We start from the raw sequence: 19,648 nt of genomic DNA, 5'->3' as shown, positions 1-19,648 counted from the left end.
CTGGGGAAGGCTAAAAGCTTGGGTGACAGCAGCGTAATCAATCTACTGCCAAAACCTGCAGGAGAGACCCTTGGCAGTGGATGGCTCCGTGGCCTGGATGGAGAAGAGCGGCCGCTCAGCCCGTTATCCAGCACACAGCACTGGTGCATTGCCGGCCAGCACGCCTGGAAGCAACTCACAGAGGGAGAGGTAACGTACCCCAGGCAGACGGACACGTGTGTCATGCTGCTGTTTGCTGAGGGAGACTGCTCAGACTGCCTCGGGCGCATCCATTAAAGGCTATTAAAAAAAAATGTCCCCAAGTGTTACAGCAAGCTTGCTGTGAACGCAAATGGGGCCGTTACTGCTTTGCTTGTTCCACCTTTTGTTCCCAATTTCCTCAAACCTAAGGACCAGCTGAGTGCCTGCTGCTTGGTGGGAAATGCCCCCTGCTGCTGTGCTGTGCTCGTGCCATGCAGACCTGCTTCTCCGAGCACCCATTCCAGTTACTTGGCTCATACCAATCTGAGGGAGGAACTGAGTAATCAAGGCATTCTGAGGCAGCTGTGTGGTCATACACAACTGCTGTAGGGGAAATCCCTTCCAAGCAGCACACGTACACAGGCACAGTTTTACTCTGCTCCTGAGGACTCAGCCTGGCCCTGTGCTCAGCTCTCGGCCCCCCTCAAATATGCTTCTCCCAGCAATGAAACCAACACCAGGCTCTGCTTGAAAAATATCCACTCAGCAAAACATCCCCAAAGCATCCAAGCCCCTAGCAGGGCAGAAGGTTGAATGCTTCCCGTGGGCTACTTCTCTCTCGTCTCCCCTTTTCCCGACACTTGGAGTGATCTGAACTGCAACGCACCTCTCCGGTAAATCCTCGCTGCAGACCCAACCGAGGTGGGGAGCAGGCAGAGATTACGGTACAAGACTGGAGCCCGCTCATGCACATCCAGAAAGTAATAATAAAAGCCCAGCAGGAGTTACAGTTTATTTCAGGTTCAGAAATGCAGCATAACATGTTTACAGCAGGTGTATGCGATGCTCGGTAATGACCATGGTTTCGGGAATCGACTCACTGTGCTCAAAGGTCAACACCAGGAACCATTTACAGACTACGAAACCAAAGGCAGATGTTTTGGCTCATATGAAACAGGGCATTAACATACAGAGCAAAATTCGGAAAGAAATTAAGCGCTTGCTTCTTACAAAAAGAAGTCATTGTTTACACCATCCTGGAAAAGTAAAGAGACAGGAAGTAAAGCAAACGGCCGGCAAGACGGGACAAATCATATATCAAGCAAGAGTGGAGGACTGTCTGGACGGGAGGAGCCATCGGTATCAGCTCGCCTGCAGACAAAGCAAGAGGAAAGACAGGCAGAGTAACGTTCATTTACACAGGGAAGCTGTTCTGCTAGAGCCCAGGGAGCAGGTTCAGTGCCACCGCGGGAGGACGTGTGCCACAAGCATCCCAAAAAGTCCATGTCTCCCCAGTGCCACATGTGCAAAATAGGTCTGCTTTCAATTCAGGAGGTTTGGACTGTTTTAAGACAGAAAGACAGAACTAGCCAGTAATCTCCATATGATGTACACACGTTTAGTGTATTGGCCTGCGATACAGAGTATAATATTTTCTATGTTATGCTTTAACATGAAGTGTCGTAACCTCTAACACATCTCCTTTAATATAATAATCTATTTTTACGAGGCTTACTCAAAGTGCAACAAGATCAGCAATAAAATAAACACAGGTTAACTATGTACGTAAGCCTTTTCTCTGAACATACAAGCATTTTAACGTAACGCAAGATCCCCTGACATCAAAGGCCAAGAACTATTTACGGCATGAGCAAACTCCTCAGCTGCTGGTCAGCCATGACAAGGAAAAGTGGAACATGTTCTCCGGGCAGAGACTCGGGCTTAGCCTACACGCAATACTAGATAAACACCCTCCTGAAACCTAGCTGCCTACATCATCTGCCTCACGTAAGCTCAAAAAACCTGCTGTTGCTTAACGGGAGTCTCCTCTGCTCCTTAGCAATCTTCTGAGCTTTGCCAGAGGGGATCAAACGAAGGGAGAGTAACCTGTGCTTCTCTGATCCAGAAGCTCAGGTTCAGCTGACCCTGGGGAAGGGTGTCTGCAGAGGGGACAGAAGCCAGTCTTAGCCAGCCAGTCCCCTCAGTAGATCCCTTAAGGTACTGGTGAGCCTGTTCTCCTCTCCTTCAGGTGTGGAGTGAGGTGATGGCAAGTTGCTCCTCTGAGAACAAGGGATGGGAGAGAGATGGCTCACCAGAATCATCCATCCCAGGCACTGCACAGCACAAGAAAAGGGGTCAAGGCTAGGAGCAGAGTGTTTATTCAGTTGGAATTGGCAATTTCTTGTGAAGCACTTAGCATTTTTCCTAGAAACAATTCTACATAGTTGATTCTAAAAAGTATATATGCAAGAAGAGGTAAAATCATCGAACTCTGGATCTGTGCTAAAGGTTAATTATTAGCCTACACATCTAAAAGCATTGCATTTTAGCAGCAGGTCCAGATTTAGGTGTGATGGAGATGCAGAGGAGGGGAGTGCAGCTACCTGCTACGTCCCACAAGCTCAATACTGAGCACAGAACCAGATGGTGCTCACACCAGGGCCACGGATGCCTCACTGCTGCCTCCTCTTTCTCTCCTCAATCCGCTCCTGGGAGCTTCATTTACAATTCAGGATTGCCGCTGAGAAATACAATTTCCTGTGGGGCAGAGTTAAGGATAGTGCTGAACTGTGCTAGCTATTTCCTTTATGCTTGACAGAAACAGTCATTAAATTCAGAAGTCTCAGGTACAGAGGATTTAAATACATGTTTTTAGGCCAAGAGCTTTGTCATCTAATTAAGCTCCTACCTTACCAGCATTCCCATGCAGTCACACCGGTCTGAATCACCCCTTCTGGAGGCAACTCAGCAAAATGCTTAGGGTGAGGTGGGATAACCCCAAACCATAGGCTTGCAGCATCACTGAACAAATCTGGGGGTACAGTGACCTTCTGTGGCTAAGCTGCAAGAGGTGCTAAGCTTGACTTTCTATCAGAAGGCAGCTGCCAGTCAGTGATAGAGCTCTGACAAGCTATACACAGATTTGCTGGCCAGGCAACAAAATGGACTACTATAGCTATAAAAATACACCTGATTGATGGACTACACGTAACAGCAGAGAGTACCATGCAGCAGAAAGCTGTAGACCAAGAAACATGATCAAAATATGCTTTGAGTAGTTTTTGGTAGTAAAAACCAGAAACGTGCAGTTGGACTTACAGCCTCTTACAGCCTTTTCATCCTTGAAAGCTGACTCTGTGCACCTGATTGTGAAGCTGTAGGCCTGTTCTCCAAACACACAGCAGCCATTTAAGGTCTTTTCTGAGATCACCGAGGTGCTGGTGCTCTGACAAATTCCATCTCCCCCATGCTTCAGATGTTGACCTCTAGACTCCCCACGTGTGTGTCGTAAGTACGAGGTTTACAGGAAATTAAAGTTAGGCTAACATACAAATCATGATGCTTTCCCAAACTTGTCTCTCTTATGCAAGCAGAAACATGATTTGCTTCAGCGGCAAACACAACTTATTTAATCAGCAGCCTGGGAATATTTAACAGCAAAAATCCCCATTGGCTGTGGCTCTTTGATTGGATTCTTCCTAACCACGGAGCTACAGCGCGCTGGAGCCCTACATGCAGCCTCAATAAATGAATTTATTGGACTGATTATAGCGGGGACCTTTGAAACCACCAATTGCTTTGCCTAGGGATCTGTAACCATAATTGTAATAACAGCAATTAATATTTTCTGAAATTAATCTCTAGCTTAATTCTGTCGACTCAAGAAGTTTTAAACTACACGGGTAACACTGACTCTAAGTGTTTAAAGTGAAGTAATGCCGAGTTAAGACAAAAGGTTTTTATAACGCATTGATACAGAACGTGTAAAGCAACAGGCAGAGAGGACCTCGGAAGGTGAACGTCTGCTAAAATAATACACTGCCAGGGTGCACAGCTGAGCACTTCTCAGTAGCTGGCTGGATAAAGTGACTCCTAATCTGAGGTGTGTGGGATATCAAGAAATGCAAAGAGAAAATCTTTTTTTGGAGGACATACCGGCAATTTGTCGACTGGTGTGAGCAAGTATCTCAAATCCACAGTGGATCCTTGGAAAGCTCAGATGCAAATCTAGGCCATAGCTCTGAATTGGCTCACACAGTGGGCAGAGGAGTGGTCACCTATTTACAGCTGTGCATGCGTGTATGCATATGTGTATACATATATGTACATATATCTACCTCCCCTCTGCTTCACAAAATGGCCAAAAACAATGCTCAGTTCCCTGGATCCCGCCATGCAATATATATATATATACACACTACATGCACTCACCTATGCATAAACCTTCCTACGAGTTCAGTGGGAGGACTAAGGTGAGTAAGCACTACCAGAGGACAAACTGAGCCAGCACACACCACTCTGTCACGTACTGGCTCTTCAAACCACCCTTCTCCCATCCTTGCTGCTAGTGAGACAGCTCCACACCTTGCAGGCTGGGGCACTGCAGCCCGGTCCTTACTAATCACCCAAGCTCGAAGTATCAGTCATCCATGAGGAAAGGAAATAAAACACATTGTCCCATACACACCCTTCCAGTTTAACAGCATTCCTTATAAACTAGGCTTCGGAGAAGAAGAAATTATGGGAGAAGCAGCCTTCCAGCAAGTTTCTTGCAAAAGAAGCATGGAGGTGTGGGGCTGTCAGAAGAGCTTGATAAGAAACCACATTGGTTTTCTTTGCCTGGTTCAACCATCAAAAAAGAAGGTGGGCACAACTGTAAAATGCCAAATGGCAGAAAACCTGGAAGGTACAAATAAAAAGCAAGGTTCCTTGCAGAGAAGAGAAAAGAAGATGCAGCTCAAATCAACACGTGCACAAACACACACAAACTCAAGCCCTCCTTTGAGTGTACAGGATCGTGAGCATGGCTGCCTGAGCAAACACGTGTGTCAGTAAGTTAGCTAACATCAGCTATTGTGAAAGGAAAAGTCAAGACAGTACAGACCTTCCCAAAACATTTAAGACCTCATAAACAAAGCAGAATGGACAGAGTATATCAGTAAAATTGGTTACTTGCCTATAGATGTCCATACATGCGACTATACATTGGTTATTGCAACAGTTACCAAGCAATTTGCTTCCACATATTTGGTTAACAAGGAATGGCATGCCAGAAACTTCATTTAGTCTAACAGGGATGAATCTAACGGACGAATTACAGTGGGCCGAGTAGGTGAAGGGGGTGGTCTTCGACTGGAGAGAGAGAGAAAAGAGACAGTAAGCACAAACACTGAGAACGAACCCCGCACCGTTTGCTGTCGCTACGTGAACACGCACATGCACATAAAACACAAAAGTCACATTTCCACATGCACCAAAGCACGACAGTTCTAAGCATGCCTGACAATGAGGACAGTAGAGTGCCACATGCATACCTCAGCTCTCTCGTGTATTCGACAGTCCACAGTCTTAACCTCTGAACACAGTTACCCTCTTAGGCCAGGGGAAGCACCAGGGGATGATCATTATTCCTGCTTTCTGATCCTGCCGGTCCTCACAGCCAGGCTGCTCTCTTACCTAGCTATTCAGCACCATCCTGCTGCTATTTGTTCCGTTCCTTCTCTTTCACAGCCTTTTTGCTCCCCATTTTCTTTCATGGGTGGTACAACTCTCTCCATTCCTCAATCCAGCCTCGATCATCACAAGAATATAAAGCTGAGCTCTGGTCCGAACAAGGTGGGGAGTCAAGGGCTCTTCGCTTCTAATCCAGCTTTGGCAGACTTCAATAACGACCTGGACAAAGCAAAACCTTCCCTTCCTCTGTCCTCTACCTGTGAAATTAGGAACTGTCCCCGTCTCTGAAGAAGATTACAAAGAAAACGTCTCATTTGGTTAAAACTAAATAGAAGATGAAAAGAATGCAACAATGTGTTAATCTCCTTTGAACTGGAACATAATATATGAGACAAATTTACACTTGACCAAAAAAAATTGTTTGGCTTGAATTGCATCTTGTATGACAACATTCTCTTTTGGTGAAGAAATGAGAATTTTAATCCCTAACATGCAACAAACAGAAAATACGCCAACTGAAGCGTTCAAGTAAATCAACAAGCTAAAAAAAAAAAAGGCAAAATATAATTTCTTCATGGTGTATTTTTCTTACAGAAAAAATGTTACTGTGTTAACTATTGTTTCTTGTGTTGCTCCAGTGTAGGTCTTCTGGACCCATTTCCAAAATTTGTAGTTTCATAAAGAACCACTTCTAAGGCTTTGCATTTCTGCTGGGTTGCATTAAATTATTCCTTTGTTGAAATGCCTCACATTGCATTGTTTAGCGCTTACTGAAAACATCATATCATGTGTATACAATTTACAAACAAGGGAAAATGCATACAGCTGTCTTCATATCAAATTTAAAAGATACAAGCCCAAGCATGCATTTTAATATGAGGTTGAATGCAGCACAATAAATTCAAATAATGTGATTTAGTCAAACTGGTATTTAGCATGGCTGGATCAGAGACTGGAGAGCGCAGGGGGAGGATATCCTGGATTTAATCACTCCAACCGAACCTGAAGCAAAATCAGGTCTGAGCCCTATTCCCTCCTTGAACCATTGCACCCTGACTGCTATTTTGAATTTTCATTCAAGCCAGAACTGAGCTGAAAACTACCCCAGCCAGCTCCGGGCTCCTGCTGCAGACTGCCACGTGAAGGAGAAGCTGTGGCTCCCTAGGGGCCCCTCTGCCACAGGCGCTGCGAGGGTCTGTGGTGTGATGCCCTGCGTGCAGCTCTGCACAGCAACGAGCCCCTCGCTTTGCACCACAAAGACCTCCTGATGGAGACACGTGTGTGTTTCTGGGCCCCTCTGCATCTGTATGTTGGTGTGTGCTTTCCTCCCCCGGGTATGGGCAGGGATGTCTGTGAGGCACGGGCAGATCTGCCCTAAGCTCCTGTCCCTTTCCTCTGCCCCTAATGGGGTTGCCTTGCTCTCAGGGCAGTGCTGCTGCTCAGGGTTTCATGCCAGCCCCTTAAACCCACACACTATTGCTGGGGGAGCAGGATCTGCACCCACAAGTCAGAGGCACCCTCTAACCAAAAAGGGAAAAGGGGAGGCTTGAGAAACCTGCAAAAGCACCATTCACCTCCAGTCCTACGGCCGACGGTCTCCTGGGCAGTGTCGGGGTCACACAGCACGATGGGCCATGCTCCTGGGTCCCTGGGCACAGCCCAGCACAGAGGGTCAGCTCAAGAAGAGACCTTGGCTTCGTTTGCCACCGGCACACAGTAACAAAGGCACGAGCTGAAGCTCAAGTCAAAAAGCAAAGGAAAAGATAAGCCCAGAAACTGCCTGTCTCTAGACTTCCCTGCCAAGGTGACAAGTCAATACATGACCATTTTACACTGGGAGCAGGATTCAGACCCTTTCTTCCCCTCCTCTACCAGGAACCTCAGGGTCAGGAGTGCTGAAGGATCACATCGGAGCGCTGGCTGGATGTGCCAGCCAGGATGGAGCTCTGCAGGGACCTGGCACCCAAACTGCCACCCCGAGATAACGCAGCAGGCACCTCCGAAAATCACAGGTCCGTGGAAACCTGGCGTGACTTTGGCATGACCGCTTTCTGAGCATGGAGTTGAGCAAAGGTTACATAAATGCAGGCTGCCAGCCCCTCCAAATGGCAGCTGTGCAGCGGAGGCAGGCAGGAGGAGCAGCAGAGGGAGCTGCAGCCTGCCTGTGGACGCGCAGCTGGGGCAGCCGCAGCAAAACAACCTCCCCCAGGTCCGGGTTGAGCTGCCATGGCAGCGAGGAAATATATGACTAAGCCCAATTAAATGTTTAGTCTGGGGCCAAAAGATGATACCCGGAGAGACAGCACGGAGAGCGTCTTCTCTGCGTTATCGGGGCGATTCCAGCAGTTGCACCGAGCTGCTCCCAGCCTGCAAACGGCTGCTGCGGATTCATAGAAAGCTCCTTCGTATAAAAATGGCACTGCTGCAGTGAGTCCTGGTATTGTCTCAAGCGTTTTCGTTGTGTTTTCAAGTTTTGGGGGCGAGTCCCACTGCCTGGCCCCTTTAACAGTCTGCTGATTTTTTTTTATTTTTAATTTTTTTTTAAAAAAAAAAGGAAACTGTGTTTGTAAAAGTTAGTGCTAAAGGGGCAGGGGATCATAGGTCCCCAGGGTTGAGTAAACGAGTCTGCAGAAAGAATCAGTCCTTCTAACTAGCACACATTAAGCAGACATAAAGAATTTACCAATGAAAATTGTGGACTAAGTATGTATTTAATAACTCCCTCATGTTGCTGCAGAGACTCCTCCTTTGAAGAGCTCAGTGGGGTTTTGAGCAGAGGATAACTCTTGCCCCCATGCCCGCACTTTTTTAAAAGGAAAAGTTTTACATTTATTTTTAACGTAAGCAGCACACCCCGTTTTTTCCAGTTTTAAAAGAACTCCTAAAAACTCGAGCTAGGCAAGCGCGGAGCAAAAGAAACTAAATAAAGCAAGTCTAGACTTCAAATTCGATCAGAAACATATGGGAGCTCTTCAAGCGCTTGCCTTTTGAGAAGTGCTATCACTCCCCACACAGAGTCCACAAAATATGCTTTCAGTAAGGCATGGCTGTAATTACCATGGGAGGCCCCGCTCGAAGAAGATGGCTCCTCTCCTCGGAGCACGGCGAGCATACTTCTAAATAAAAGGCTTTCCTTTCCACTTACATTTTACATTCTTGTTTGCTTGTGACCACCAGAGAACACTCGCGGAAGGCATGCACATAACTGGATTTTATGATACATTCCTATAGATCTGAGGCTGTAAACAAAAGTCCATTATTCTCTCCCTTCTCCGTGAGCTTGGTTTCCCTATAACGCAGGCCCCTCGCAGTGCCCTGGTACGTGACGTTCATCGTCTTTGCAGAATCTAACAGGAAAATAGTTTTTTAAATCTTTAAAATAGTTCTTAAAAAATCTCTAAACGGCTTTAAGTCGGACTGCAGGCAAATTTTCAAGTAGGTGACACTAAAACTCTGGCCATGAGGCATATGAGAGGAGGATAAAAGAGTGGCTTACTTCACGTGAGGAATAAATATCAATTCTTACTTGGGTGATTATTTAGAGAGACTGGGTAGCCTGATTCCTAGGCTTGTCCTTGAACTCATTTGATTTTTATATGATTTTCCCTGTTTTACTAAGATTCTGAAATACCCACACAACTTAGGAACTGCTTTTCCCAGTTCTTCTCTCAACCTATCCATCTTCGCATGTTGCCTCTTGACCTTCACCAGCTTCCGGATTTGGCAGAAAATCCAAACCAGAAATGAAACTACTGGAGCCACGAGGGGTGAAGAACAGAGGCAAGACACGGTTTGCAGACCTGATTAGCCTGCGTACAGTCTACGCATGCTTAAAACTCTTCCTGACCTACAGCAGATGCGGAGTGGCTGCTGTGGAGACTCCAGGATATCAGCTCAGGAGAAAAGATCTTGAGCAGGAGTGGGAAAACCATCAGGAAGAAAGGCACTTGATATCAGTGACAGGTCATGAGAAAATAGGAAAAGCAGAAAAAGGGGAACATTAAGAGCAGTACGGCAGGAATCATGGACAAGAATCGGGAGGAGGAGATGATTAGGGGAGAAATGAGAAACAGCCCTCAGTAGTGATGAAAGGAAGAAGTGGTAGGGGAATACCTGTCTGAGATGGTCCCTCGCCTCCACGTAATGGTCCAAGAGACTGAAAGTTTCTCTCATTTGTTTCTGTACTGAAAACTGTTGTTTTGTCAAACGTGAAATGTTTCCAGTAAGCATGCCCAGAGGACTGCTGTTGGAAAGCAAGGCAGGAATGGGAGCACTGAGATGCACAGCAGCACACTGGTACGGCGTGAATGCTAGTGCTAAAGTGGCCCTCCAGCTCCAGATGTACGTATCAAGCTCCACGAAGGCACAGAGCATGGTGCGACCATCCTGCCGGGTACTTGCACAGTTCAGCCTATTTCAAATGACCCAGCTGAACGATACTGTCAGTGGAAGAATTTTTGTGTTTTGTATAAGCAAGTTAAAGTTGTTAGGTTAAGTAGTTTTATCTGATGCCTATATCTTCTCAGTAAAAGGAAAAAAAAAGTAAGAGCAAATGGGAAGAATTTGTCCTTCCACTAGCCACCACTATGCTGCAGCAGTATAAATCTCCACTAACTCAATGCTAACAGTGTTCCTGTGGTTCCAAAGGGCATGACTTAACCTAATAGGGTAATTCCTTCCAGAGGCAAACAATTCCCAAAGATGATGCTCCACTAGATTCATTTCTTTGCAAATCAAGCTGGATTTTCTATACGACCATCATAAGTTATCATATAGTCACAGACACAAATACGTTTGCATGTTTAAGCAGGTGTTGCATTTTGGAATTAGTCATTTTAGGGAATTAATGTGTCACATGGAGAAAACAGCTTGAATTTAAAAAAATAATTCCACAGAGCAATCAAAAAAGACTTATTCTTAAACTGTGTGTCCTTTTTGCCCTTCAGCAGGGAACATAGCAACTAAGCAAATACCAGTGGAGTCAGTCCACTAGTGGACTGTCGTAAGCCTTCAGAAGCCCAAGGTCAGGATGGTCCAGAAGATCCAAGTCCACATGGAGGAAGAGAGAGTTAGGAGTGATGAGTGATACCTTCAGAATCCTGCTCTTCCTTCCTCCTTCCCTGGGAGATGATGACAACAGAAGGATCACAAAACTGGGACAAGGAACATCTGATCTTTCAACAGTAGTTCAAGTTTTGTGTACTGATCTGTGTTGTAACATGCAGTGTCAATTTGTGTCATGTATCCCATCTTCAAAGACCACATTAATTTCTGCTCACTCTGTTCAGCCTTCCTACCTTCCTTCCTTCAACCTTCCTCTCCCATTTTGTGGCTCTCTTCTTAAGTTAGGACAAGAAAGGGAACAACATCCTGGCTATTACCTCCAACTGGACTTGCATTTCTTCTTGTCCATGATGACGACTAACAAGATCATCCATATCACCATGGTTAACGTAACCACTGAGTGCCCTTCTTTTCACCAACAGAACAGCTTGCAGGGACAGGAGAGTTTCAGAGAGAACCATTCAAAATGCCTGCAGGTTCAGGAAGTTCGAATCATCATTGCTTTCTCTTCAAACATACTGTCGTACGTTTTTTTCTTCCAGCATAAGGAAGGCTAGACATGCACCGCTATTCAGCCCACTCTTTCAAACAAGGCCAAAAATTTCCTGTTGAACACACTTGCTCTGATCCTATATAACCTTCACAGCAACTGTTGTTAAACTACCCTTTTTACGAGATTGAATAAATAACCGGGGACAAAACACATCTTTGGGTTCCTGTCTGTGTTCCTGGCAAACAACATTTGCTATTGTTTGACTCTACTTTCCTTTTTCAAGTTGTGAGATGCTAAAAATAAAAACCACTTCCTTTTTCTAATAGTATCTCGAGAGAGAAAAAGCTAAGAAAGCAAAAAACACAAAACAAACAAGCAAAAAGCTTTTGTTGAAAGCACCTAAGTGAATAAATTACTCATTCATCCAGTTCGCCAGCTGACACTCCCAAAGCAGGACTCAGCTGTGCTTGGGGACTGCACTCACAATATCATCTTTATCCCAGCATCGCTTCTTACAGCTCTCTTCAGGTTCCTTCTTTCTTTGTCTTCCTCTTTCTTGCATAATTTTTAATTACCCTTCTCCATCACACGGGACTGGTCTACACTAAGAAGAGCCATTTCTCAGCCTGATCCACTTTACCAGATTGTGAGGTAACTTGGGCAGTCCCAAAGGAAACAGATCTATCCCAATTCACCTCGTTTTAAAAACCAATTTTGTTGAATAAGTTTTAAAACAGGCAGAAGCATGTAGCTCAGGAACAATACTAAAGATAGTCAGAACTACCTGAGTTACAACAAATAGATCAAGCCTAAAACCCACGCAAAACAAGCGACTCTTCACAAAAATGTATTCAACTGTCATACTGTATTGCCAACCATAGCTCATCAGAACAATTTCTCCACCAAGATGCAAAGAGGAGAGGCCTGCCTCTGGCTGCTGAAGGGAGATGCTGGTAGGAGACAGACGCAGTGGCAGCAGATGTCGTACCTGGGCTGCAATGTCTGACATCCCATGAACTTCATTTGGTCTGATCCTCAGGACAGTCGTCTGGAGGAGGGGCATATGAAGGAAGGCAGCGAGCAAAATCCTTTTGCTAGTCGAGAAGAAAGCCATCCTTTTAGGGGTGAGCGATCACTGAAGCTCCTGGAGCAGACAGAGGAGCTGTTTCTCTCTTACGGTGTTACAGTACAGGCAACTGAACAATCAGTTCTGTGCAAATCTGTTCCAAATTTCTCGCAAGATCAGTATTGCAGGATTATGATGAAACCACAAGAATTGTTATATTGTGGTATTTTACACATTTGCAAAAGCTGCTGTGACCTGCTTTCTGGCCAGTCCCTCCAGTACATATCATCATTCACAATGTTACTTCTTTCATTGCTTCTATTTGGGCTGAAGCAGCCGGATGACCCCAGGTAAGATGACAAGTGTTCCTCAGCTGTTTTTTCCCCATGGTAGAGGTTTGTCTACCCTAAGGAGTGCAGCTGGTGTTTCTAGTGGTCGTCACGGCCACTGACACCAGGCTCTGTTAGGAAAGATTGCCAGATATTGCATTTTATGGTTTGAAAACTGGATAAAAGGCTTTAAAAAGACAAATACGAGGAGCAGGAGACGGGTTTACAAAGGTGCTAGGAAGGGATAAGTTGGAAAGAAACCAACATGAGACAGTGAGAAGGAAAGGAGGGAATATGTGGGGAAGGCAGACAAATGCGCTAGGCAGGAAACCAAGCGAGGGGAGAAGGTGAAGGAGGAAGCAACCAGAATGGTTGAGAAAGGGACAAGAAGGGATGTACAGAAAAAGGGGAAAACAAAATAGTGATAAAGGAGCCAGTGGAGGAGGGGGGAAAGCAGAACTCCTTTCTAATAGATAACAGAAAATATAATCTCCTGCTTGAAGCAGCCAGCAGCAAAAGAAGCCTATTACTGTGTGCACATTTCAACAAGAACTTTAAGTCAGAAGATCCATTCAGAGCGGGCAGATGGATACTGCTGTTGGATGGACTTATACCCCTATCCTCAGGTGTTCAGACTAAGATCATCCAACTCAGCAAGAGGATGCTTTAAGGTGGGCACTTACTCATCCCACCATAAGATTCTATGACCCTAAAAGTTTGAAGAAATAGCTATTTGATTATTATTTATGTTCCCTTAAAAAAAAAATAGTAGCAAGCCTTTAAGACTGCAAGGTCAAACTCTCCGAGGGAGATTCCCAGACTAACGAAGGAAAATCCTTCTGGCCTTATATGCCAATATTTTATGACAGACTTTAATCAGAGGACCTCATGCAATTTTTGCAAGGGATCCCCTCATCGTTCAAGACACAGGGTTATGCATTCCATTAAATCTTTCCAAAGAACTCTTAATTCAGAAAATCTACTGCAGAAAACTTACTTCATGGTTGGTATTTGGCAACCAAAGGGCTGACTACAGAGCCTGCAGACCAGGAAATGCCAGGCAGCGATGCTTTCTGCAATGCATCTGACTTTGGGATTTTCTAGCTGTAATTACTATCAAGTATAAGCACTTTTTTAAACTGGGCTGGCAGAACTACTTATTTATGTTGCAAGCCATCATTATATAACAAACATAATAGGTCATGTAATTAGCCTCAGTGACATAATAAAATGTAGCTGCACAGTAGCCATCACCCCTCCCGCGCTGACTGGCTGTGGATAGACCTGAATTGTAGGAAGGCAGAAAAAAGAGAGGTATAGAGAGCATGGGACCACTGGTGAACAGCACGACAACATGAATTCTCTTTCTGCTGCTTGCCTCCCATATAAAGATCATCCTGAGCCCCAGGGACTGTGAGCCACCAGCCCTGAGCACACGATGCATGTGCTCAAAAGCTCTTCTGTTCTTGCCTGCTTGAGTGGATGCTGCAGCCCTCTGAGACCCTTCGGTAGCCAGGTCCCAGGGCTCCCCACCGAGCAGGGTCATGTATTTTTTAATGGTAGAGGTCAGCATTTCACTGGGGAGGCCTCACAAAGCCACAGGAGCAGGAAAGGGGAGCACCCTCCTACCCCCACTAGCACCAGGGGCTCTGCTGCCAGGAGAAACAAACATTTCCAATTCAATTGTTCTTCTTGTGGCAAAGCTGAGATTCCCATTCAGGACATTTAAAAGTCATAAATCGAAGCATCCCCAGCAGAACTAAAATTGATCAAGATCAGGCTCCCCAAGCAGGCAGGCAAACGCACATCACGGTAAGCGGAGGTGGCTTTAGTGCCTGCCTCAAGCCGCCTTACCAAAGAGAGCACACAGCTGCATTTTCTTTCAAAATACTACTGCAGCCTTTTAAGAGAGAGAGGGAATAATCTAAATTCTGGCAGCAGGGAATATTTCACAAATCATATATGCTTTGGCATCAAGCCCTTAACAAAGCCAGGGGCCTTTACTCACAGGCTTTGCTGGGAGAGATCCACCCACCTCAAGTGGGATTAATTAAAAGAGGCATGTATCATGCAAATAGTTTCTGTTTCCTTACAGAAATATTCAGAGCACATAACCCAAACCAGCTTTAGAATCAGAGCGAAGCAAGGAAGAAAATTATTTCCTGCTCCCCTAACCCTTTTCCTTTCCCTGTACAGTGAGGGAGGAACAGTGAGAAAAGGCAGAGAGCTCGCAGTTTCTGCCCAGCTCCTCTGATTGACTCCTTCTGCACAACTCCCCAACCAAAGCTGGGGGGGAAAAAAAAAGATTATTTTAAAGGCAGGGGCTGTATCTCACTATATCACTATAAGGTGGCAAATTCCCCAAACAAAACGCGTGTTCAGCCACTTGTTGGAACAGGGTGGTCTAACTCTTACCTCTGGAAATGGTCTTTTTTATCTTAAAGCAGAACATGAGAAAATAGAAAGTTTCTACTTATTCAGCCTGTCAGGATTTTCAGTTTCATATGACAGTGACGGGGGCCGCAAAACAGAGCTCCTCTGGAAAGCCTGACAAACTTTAAAAACACAACTTTCTTTTCAGGAAGCTTAACTACTCCCTAGACAGGGCAGACCCTGACACTTCAGGGAATCGTCGCAGAAAGTGGTGGCACAGCGCTCAGAGCACAGAGCCTCAGTTCAAAAATAAGTCACAGAGAAGCTCAAGTTTCCACAAAAGCTCTTCCTTAAAACTATTTTTTTTCCCTTTTAATATCTCAGACCCATTTTCTGAGTCAATTTCCTATGATCCTGCAAAGGCTGTTATTAAAACCAGACCAAGCGAAGCAGAAATTCCAGGGCTCCCAAGAAGTTTTAATAGGCGCAGGAGCCTGCCACACTGTCCCCCTCAGGTGGTTTCCCCTGCAGCCCCTTCCCTGGGATTTCCTCTCTCCGAGTTTAGTCAGCGGGAGAAACCTGAAATTTCAGCAAAACACCAAACCCCTCCCGCATTCTTAAGCATCTGAGATTTTTGTGTCTGAGGCTTTCGTAGCTCTAAAAAAAAGACAACTAGGATCCAGTCCAGAAGATGCGTATTGCAGATATTTTTTCCACAAAAATGTCAGGCAGTTGTACATTGAATTATATACCCAGCTTCAGCATTTTCAAAGCACTGACCTTCTTTATCAGCCACTGCTTCGCATGCCACCAGTGGCAGGCATGAATTGAGCCGTTCACAGGCTGCTTACCCAAGTGTCTTTTGTGAGCTAGGCCATTCCTTCCTGGTCTCCATCCTACCTATCACTTTAGCATCAAAAAAGATTATCATCAGACATGCTCTTGGCAAGCCACCTCAGGAAAGCAATGCTCATGCAAAACTCACAGCCAGGCAGGACAAAGGAGACATGCTCATTCGCAAGGCAACGTGCGACGCGCCGGGGAGCTGTGGTTCTTTCCAGTAGTACAACTGACTGAACACCAGACCTCATATTTCTGTAGCTGGGACATGGTTTGTCCAGTGGTGGCACAGTGGAAGCACTGATGCCAGTGCCCTTCAAGCTCTTCCAGTGGGGGACCCTAACCTGGACTTCTTCCTTTTAGTATCCCCAAAGGCAATTCTGTGTTTCTTCCTACTGCAAGCTATGGGGCACTCACTGTGATGAAAGAAATTGGTTCATGATTGGGCACTGATGCAATGCCCTTTTCATCGGAAATTATACATATAGAAAACTCCATTCATTTGATACGCCTCATTTGTTTACTCTTTATATTGTAAACATGATGATGATATACATGTGTTCAGCTGAAGAGCTGCTTCAGAACTGGCATTCACCCTCAAACTGGGATATGCATCTTCATTTTATACAATATAGAAATTATTATGTTAGAAACAGCGTCAAATTTAAGTTGTTCCAACTACAACATATCTCACCTATTTAAAATAAAGCATTTAGGAGTTTTTCTACAAAGGTGGATTAGTTTTATTTTCCATTGCTATTTCTAAAATGGAAAATGTGCCTATTTTCTTTTTGTTTCTGTTTAATTGGCTTTTTTTTTTTTTTTCCTCCAAACTGACTAATTCTAATCTAAGAGTTAATTTATAAAAAATGGAGAAAGGTCTTTGTTCCAGCATCACCTAATCTGCCCATGCCTCTCACAATTTAGGAAGTTAACGAAGCCCATGGAATCAGAGCCTTTTGTATATATGAATCATTAAGTGTATTATGTCATAACGAAAATAAATATTAAGGACATTTTATTCATATAGCTTATATTAAAAAAAACTAGTTAGTGCCACACAAAGTTATAAAATATGCAAAGCTAAAAGTACTGACAAATGCAAAGACCTCAGGAGGAAAAGAAATGTGATTGTGAAAATGCCGTTCCTTAATCAATCATTTTGTGCTTGTGACCTACATCCTACGACCTACACCATTAGATAGCTCTGGACCATCTTCAACTGGCTGTAAATTATTTGGCTTACAGAACAAAAATCCTACTCCTATCAGTTTGTTCCACCGATTCTACAAGGACTTGCTCTTGTTCCCTCCCCGAAGAGCTATTACATGCTCTGGTGAGCACTCAAAATGGCAAAAGTGAGTTATTTTTTTGTACCACTGCCCATGTTCTGGTGGAGGGCTAGAGAACTTCTTGTCTCTGTGAACACCTCATGTGGATACAACGCAACCAGAACAGGGGTTCTCAGTGTAATATAAGCCAGTTTCTTTGAACTGACTGGAAAAAAGTTCCTATCTTTTCAACAAGTCATATTTGTATTAAAAATTGCTTCCTTGGAACGCCTTTGACTCTCTGCAGGGAATAAACGATTTTGCTTTGTTACAGGACTTACTCAACAACCGTGCTTGCCTCCGCTACGTTGTGCACAATCTGTCTGTTATGCTAGAGGAAGAGAACCATGCCCACCACAAGAAAGCTGAGCCATCTTACCTTGGGACACTGGGAGGAGCCCGTGTTGGCCGAGAGGGAACCTGGGGAGGTCCTCCATGGGCTTCGCCACCGCTTGGAAATGGGGGCAATGGTCCTGGGCGGAACGGGACCGGGGGAGCCCCCGACTGAGGGCCTGGAGATGGGATTGCAGGAGCTGGTCCTCGGCCAGATAAAGGTCTGGTTGGGGGATTATTTAACGTAGGCCTCCTCTGAGTTGAGGGACTTGGAGGAGGAGATCTAGTGAAACATCAGATATTTAAGACATTCAGTGAAGTGACAGTTTTTGTTTGTTTTAAAAAACAGAAAACTTTTTTTTTTTAATGTCACATATACTTTTTTCCTTTGCGTTTCTTTTGCTGACAGTGCCAGAGCATCACATATACTTAGATCTAACATAGAGCGTTCCCATAGACAGCATGCCTTAAGACAGTCAGAAATAAACAATCAAAGAGGTAAATCTAATGGGATAATTATCAAAATTCTAACAAAGTTATGTTAAATGGATTGGCTAGGCCATGGAGCCTGAAGCGCTGAAGTGTTACAACAGCTTGCAAGAAGAGGTCTTAGGGTTAATTTGCAAAGATAGGTGGGATTGCTGGAACAAGGAAAAAGCATTATACTCCTACAGAAACCAAAACACTATTTGCTGACAGGAATGGCTGCTATCTGAAGCATCAGGCAAACTGTAAATCCCTTGGATGGTCTTCTAACAGGCAAATACCTTGTCTGGTGTTCACACACATATTCATAGAACATGTATATGTGGGAAAAGGTTTTTAAAAAATCAGCACATATAGGGGGCCACATAACATACATACAGGTTCGCATCTGTTCTGGGGCTCATCATCTGGATTTCTGAATTTGGCTTCCTGATAGTATAATATGGTAGAACACAAAGCTCCTGACGTTTTAGGAAGGATGCAGCTCGCTGAAACCTGAACTACAAAGAGCCTTTTCTCCAAGCCAGTCTTGAACAGAACACAGGATACTGGGAAAGAAGGCGGGTGGCTTTACTAGGAAGAGTTCACGGGTATTTAAGGTCTATCTTGCTCCAGAAATTCTTGGCAACATACAAGAAAAGAAACATACGTGCATGTTCTTCATCCCTAAAATACTTAAAGCAGCACAAAACATCTAGATAACAGCAAGATTTTCTGATTCCCCTCCCAAATGTCATTGAAGACCTGAAGGAATGCCCAAAGAGATGGGTAAAGAGGGAGCTGCTGATGCTAACAACGTCTGCGCATCCGAAATTTCATTACAAAGCAGATATGAAGATCCTTACCTGCGGGCCTGCTGGAGCCATGAATCATCTACAGGAGGTGGTGCAGGGGTTGACACGGTGCTAGTGCTGATATCGCCAATGATCGCTAGGGCTTCCTTCAGAGCTTGGTACATTCGAAGCATTTCATCTCGCCTCTGTGCCTGTTCCGCTGACTCTTCCATTAGAGTGTTTTGGTCCTCAGAAGAATACAAGTGAGCCAGGAGCTCTGCGTTGATAAATTCTTTGACCTATTTCATCAGACAAAACAAACAAACAAAGCAAAATACAGTACTGAACAAGTATAGATCCATAGAACCTGGAGAGAGACCTACCTAAACTTCATTTGTTTCTCCTGCTACCTTGTTTACATCAATGCTATTGGTACTGCAGCTTTTGTTAGGTCATATCAGGGACTAAAAATGCTGAACTCACGTTGGGCTGATGGTACAGCAGCCTGAAGGTGAGCTCTAACCCAAGGGAAGGCTGGCACACACAGCTGGGCAGAGCAGCTGCCTGCACGTAGATGGTTTTAATGCAAATATAAAGCTACATTCTGAGACTGCTATTCACATCTGAGAATAAGATGGTTTTGTATAGTCCCTCCACATGAACTGTGGCCTTTTTTTTTTTTTTTTTTTTTTTTTTATTTCTGTCTTTGAAAGATTGGACATGGTCAGAATTAACACTGGTCAATGTCTCTAAATTGACACCTATGTTTACAATTCAATTTCAAGTCTTCCCAGTGGCTCCCACAAGTCAGCTAGCATTTTGGTCCCATACTAAATGGCTGACCCAGAGGTAAATGTCAGCCATTAGCATACCATCAGGTACAAAATTCCCTTGGGAATGGGAATTTTCAGGCTTTATAGCATCTT

General features: G+C 44.7%; 1 protein-coding gene across 10 annotated transcripts in view; it reads right to left on the bottom strand.

The window, feature by feature from the left end:
* Positions 1 to 19,648, bottom strand: part of DNM3 (dynamin 3) — a 182,154-nt gene that overhangs the window by 1,318 nt on the left and 161,188 nt on the right. For 7 of the 10 annotated variants that reach the window (XM_068690741.1, XM_068690737.1, XM_068690739.1 and 4 more), the window contains 3 exons: positions 18,795 to 19,021; positions 17,510 to 17,746; positions 960 to 5,313 (listed from right to left, as the gene is read on the bottom strand). In XM_068690741.1, coding sequence (XP_068546842.1) covers positions 5,244 to 5,313; positions 17,510 to 17,746; positions 18,795 to 19,021 — 534 coding nt within the window. In that variant the 3' untranslated portion in view covers positions 960 to 5,243. Of the gene's footprint in view, positions 1 to 959; positions 5,314 to 17,509; positions 17,747 to 18,794; positions 19,022 to 19,648 lie in introns of those variants that run through there. The other 3 variants (XM_068690738.1, XM_068690736.1, XM_068690740.1) reach the window with 3 other exon arrangements.

Source organism: Anas acuta, chromosome 8, assembly GCF_963932015.1.
Source record: "Anas acuta chromosome 8, bAnaAcu1.1, whole genome shotgun sequence".
NCBI lineage: Eukaryota > Metazoa > Chordata > Aves > Anseriformes > Anatidae > Anas > Anas acuta.
The sequence above is the reverse complement of the archived record's forward strand: the minus strand, read 5'-3'. Positions and strand labels throughout refer to the sequence as shown.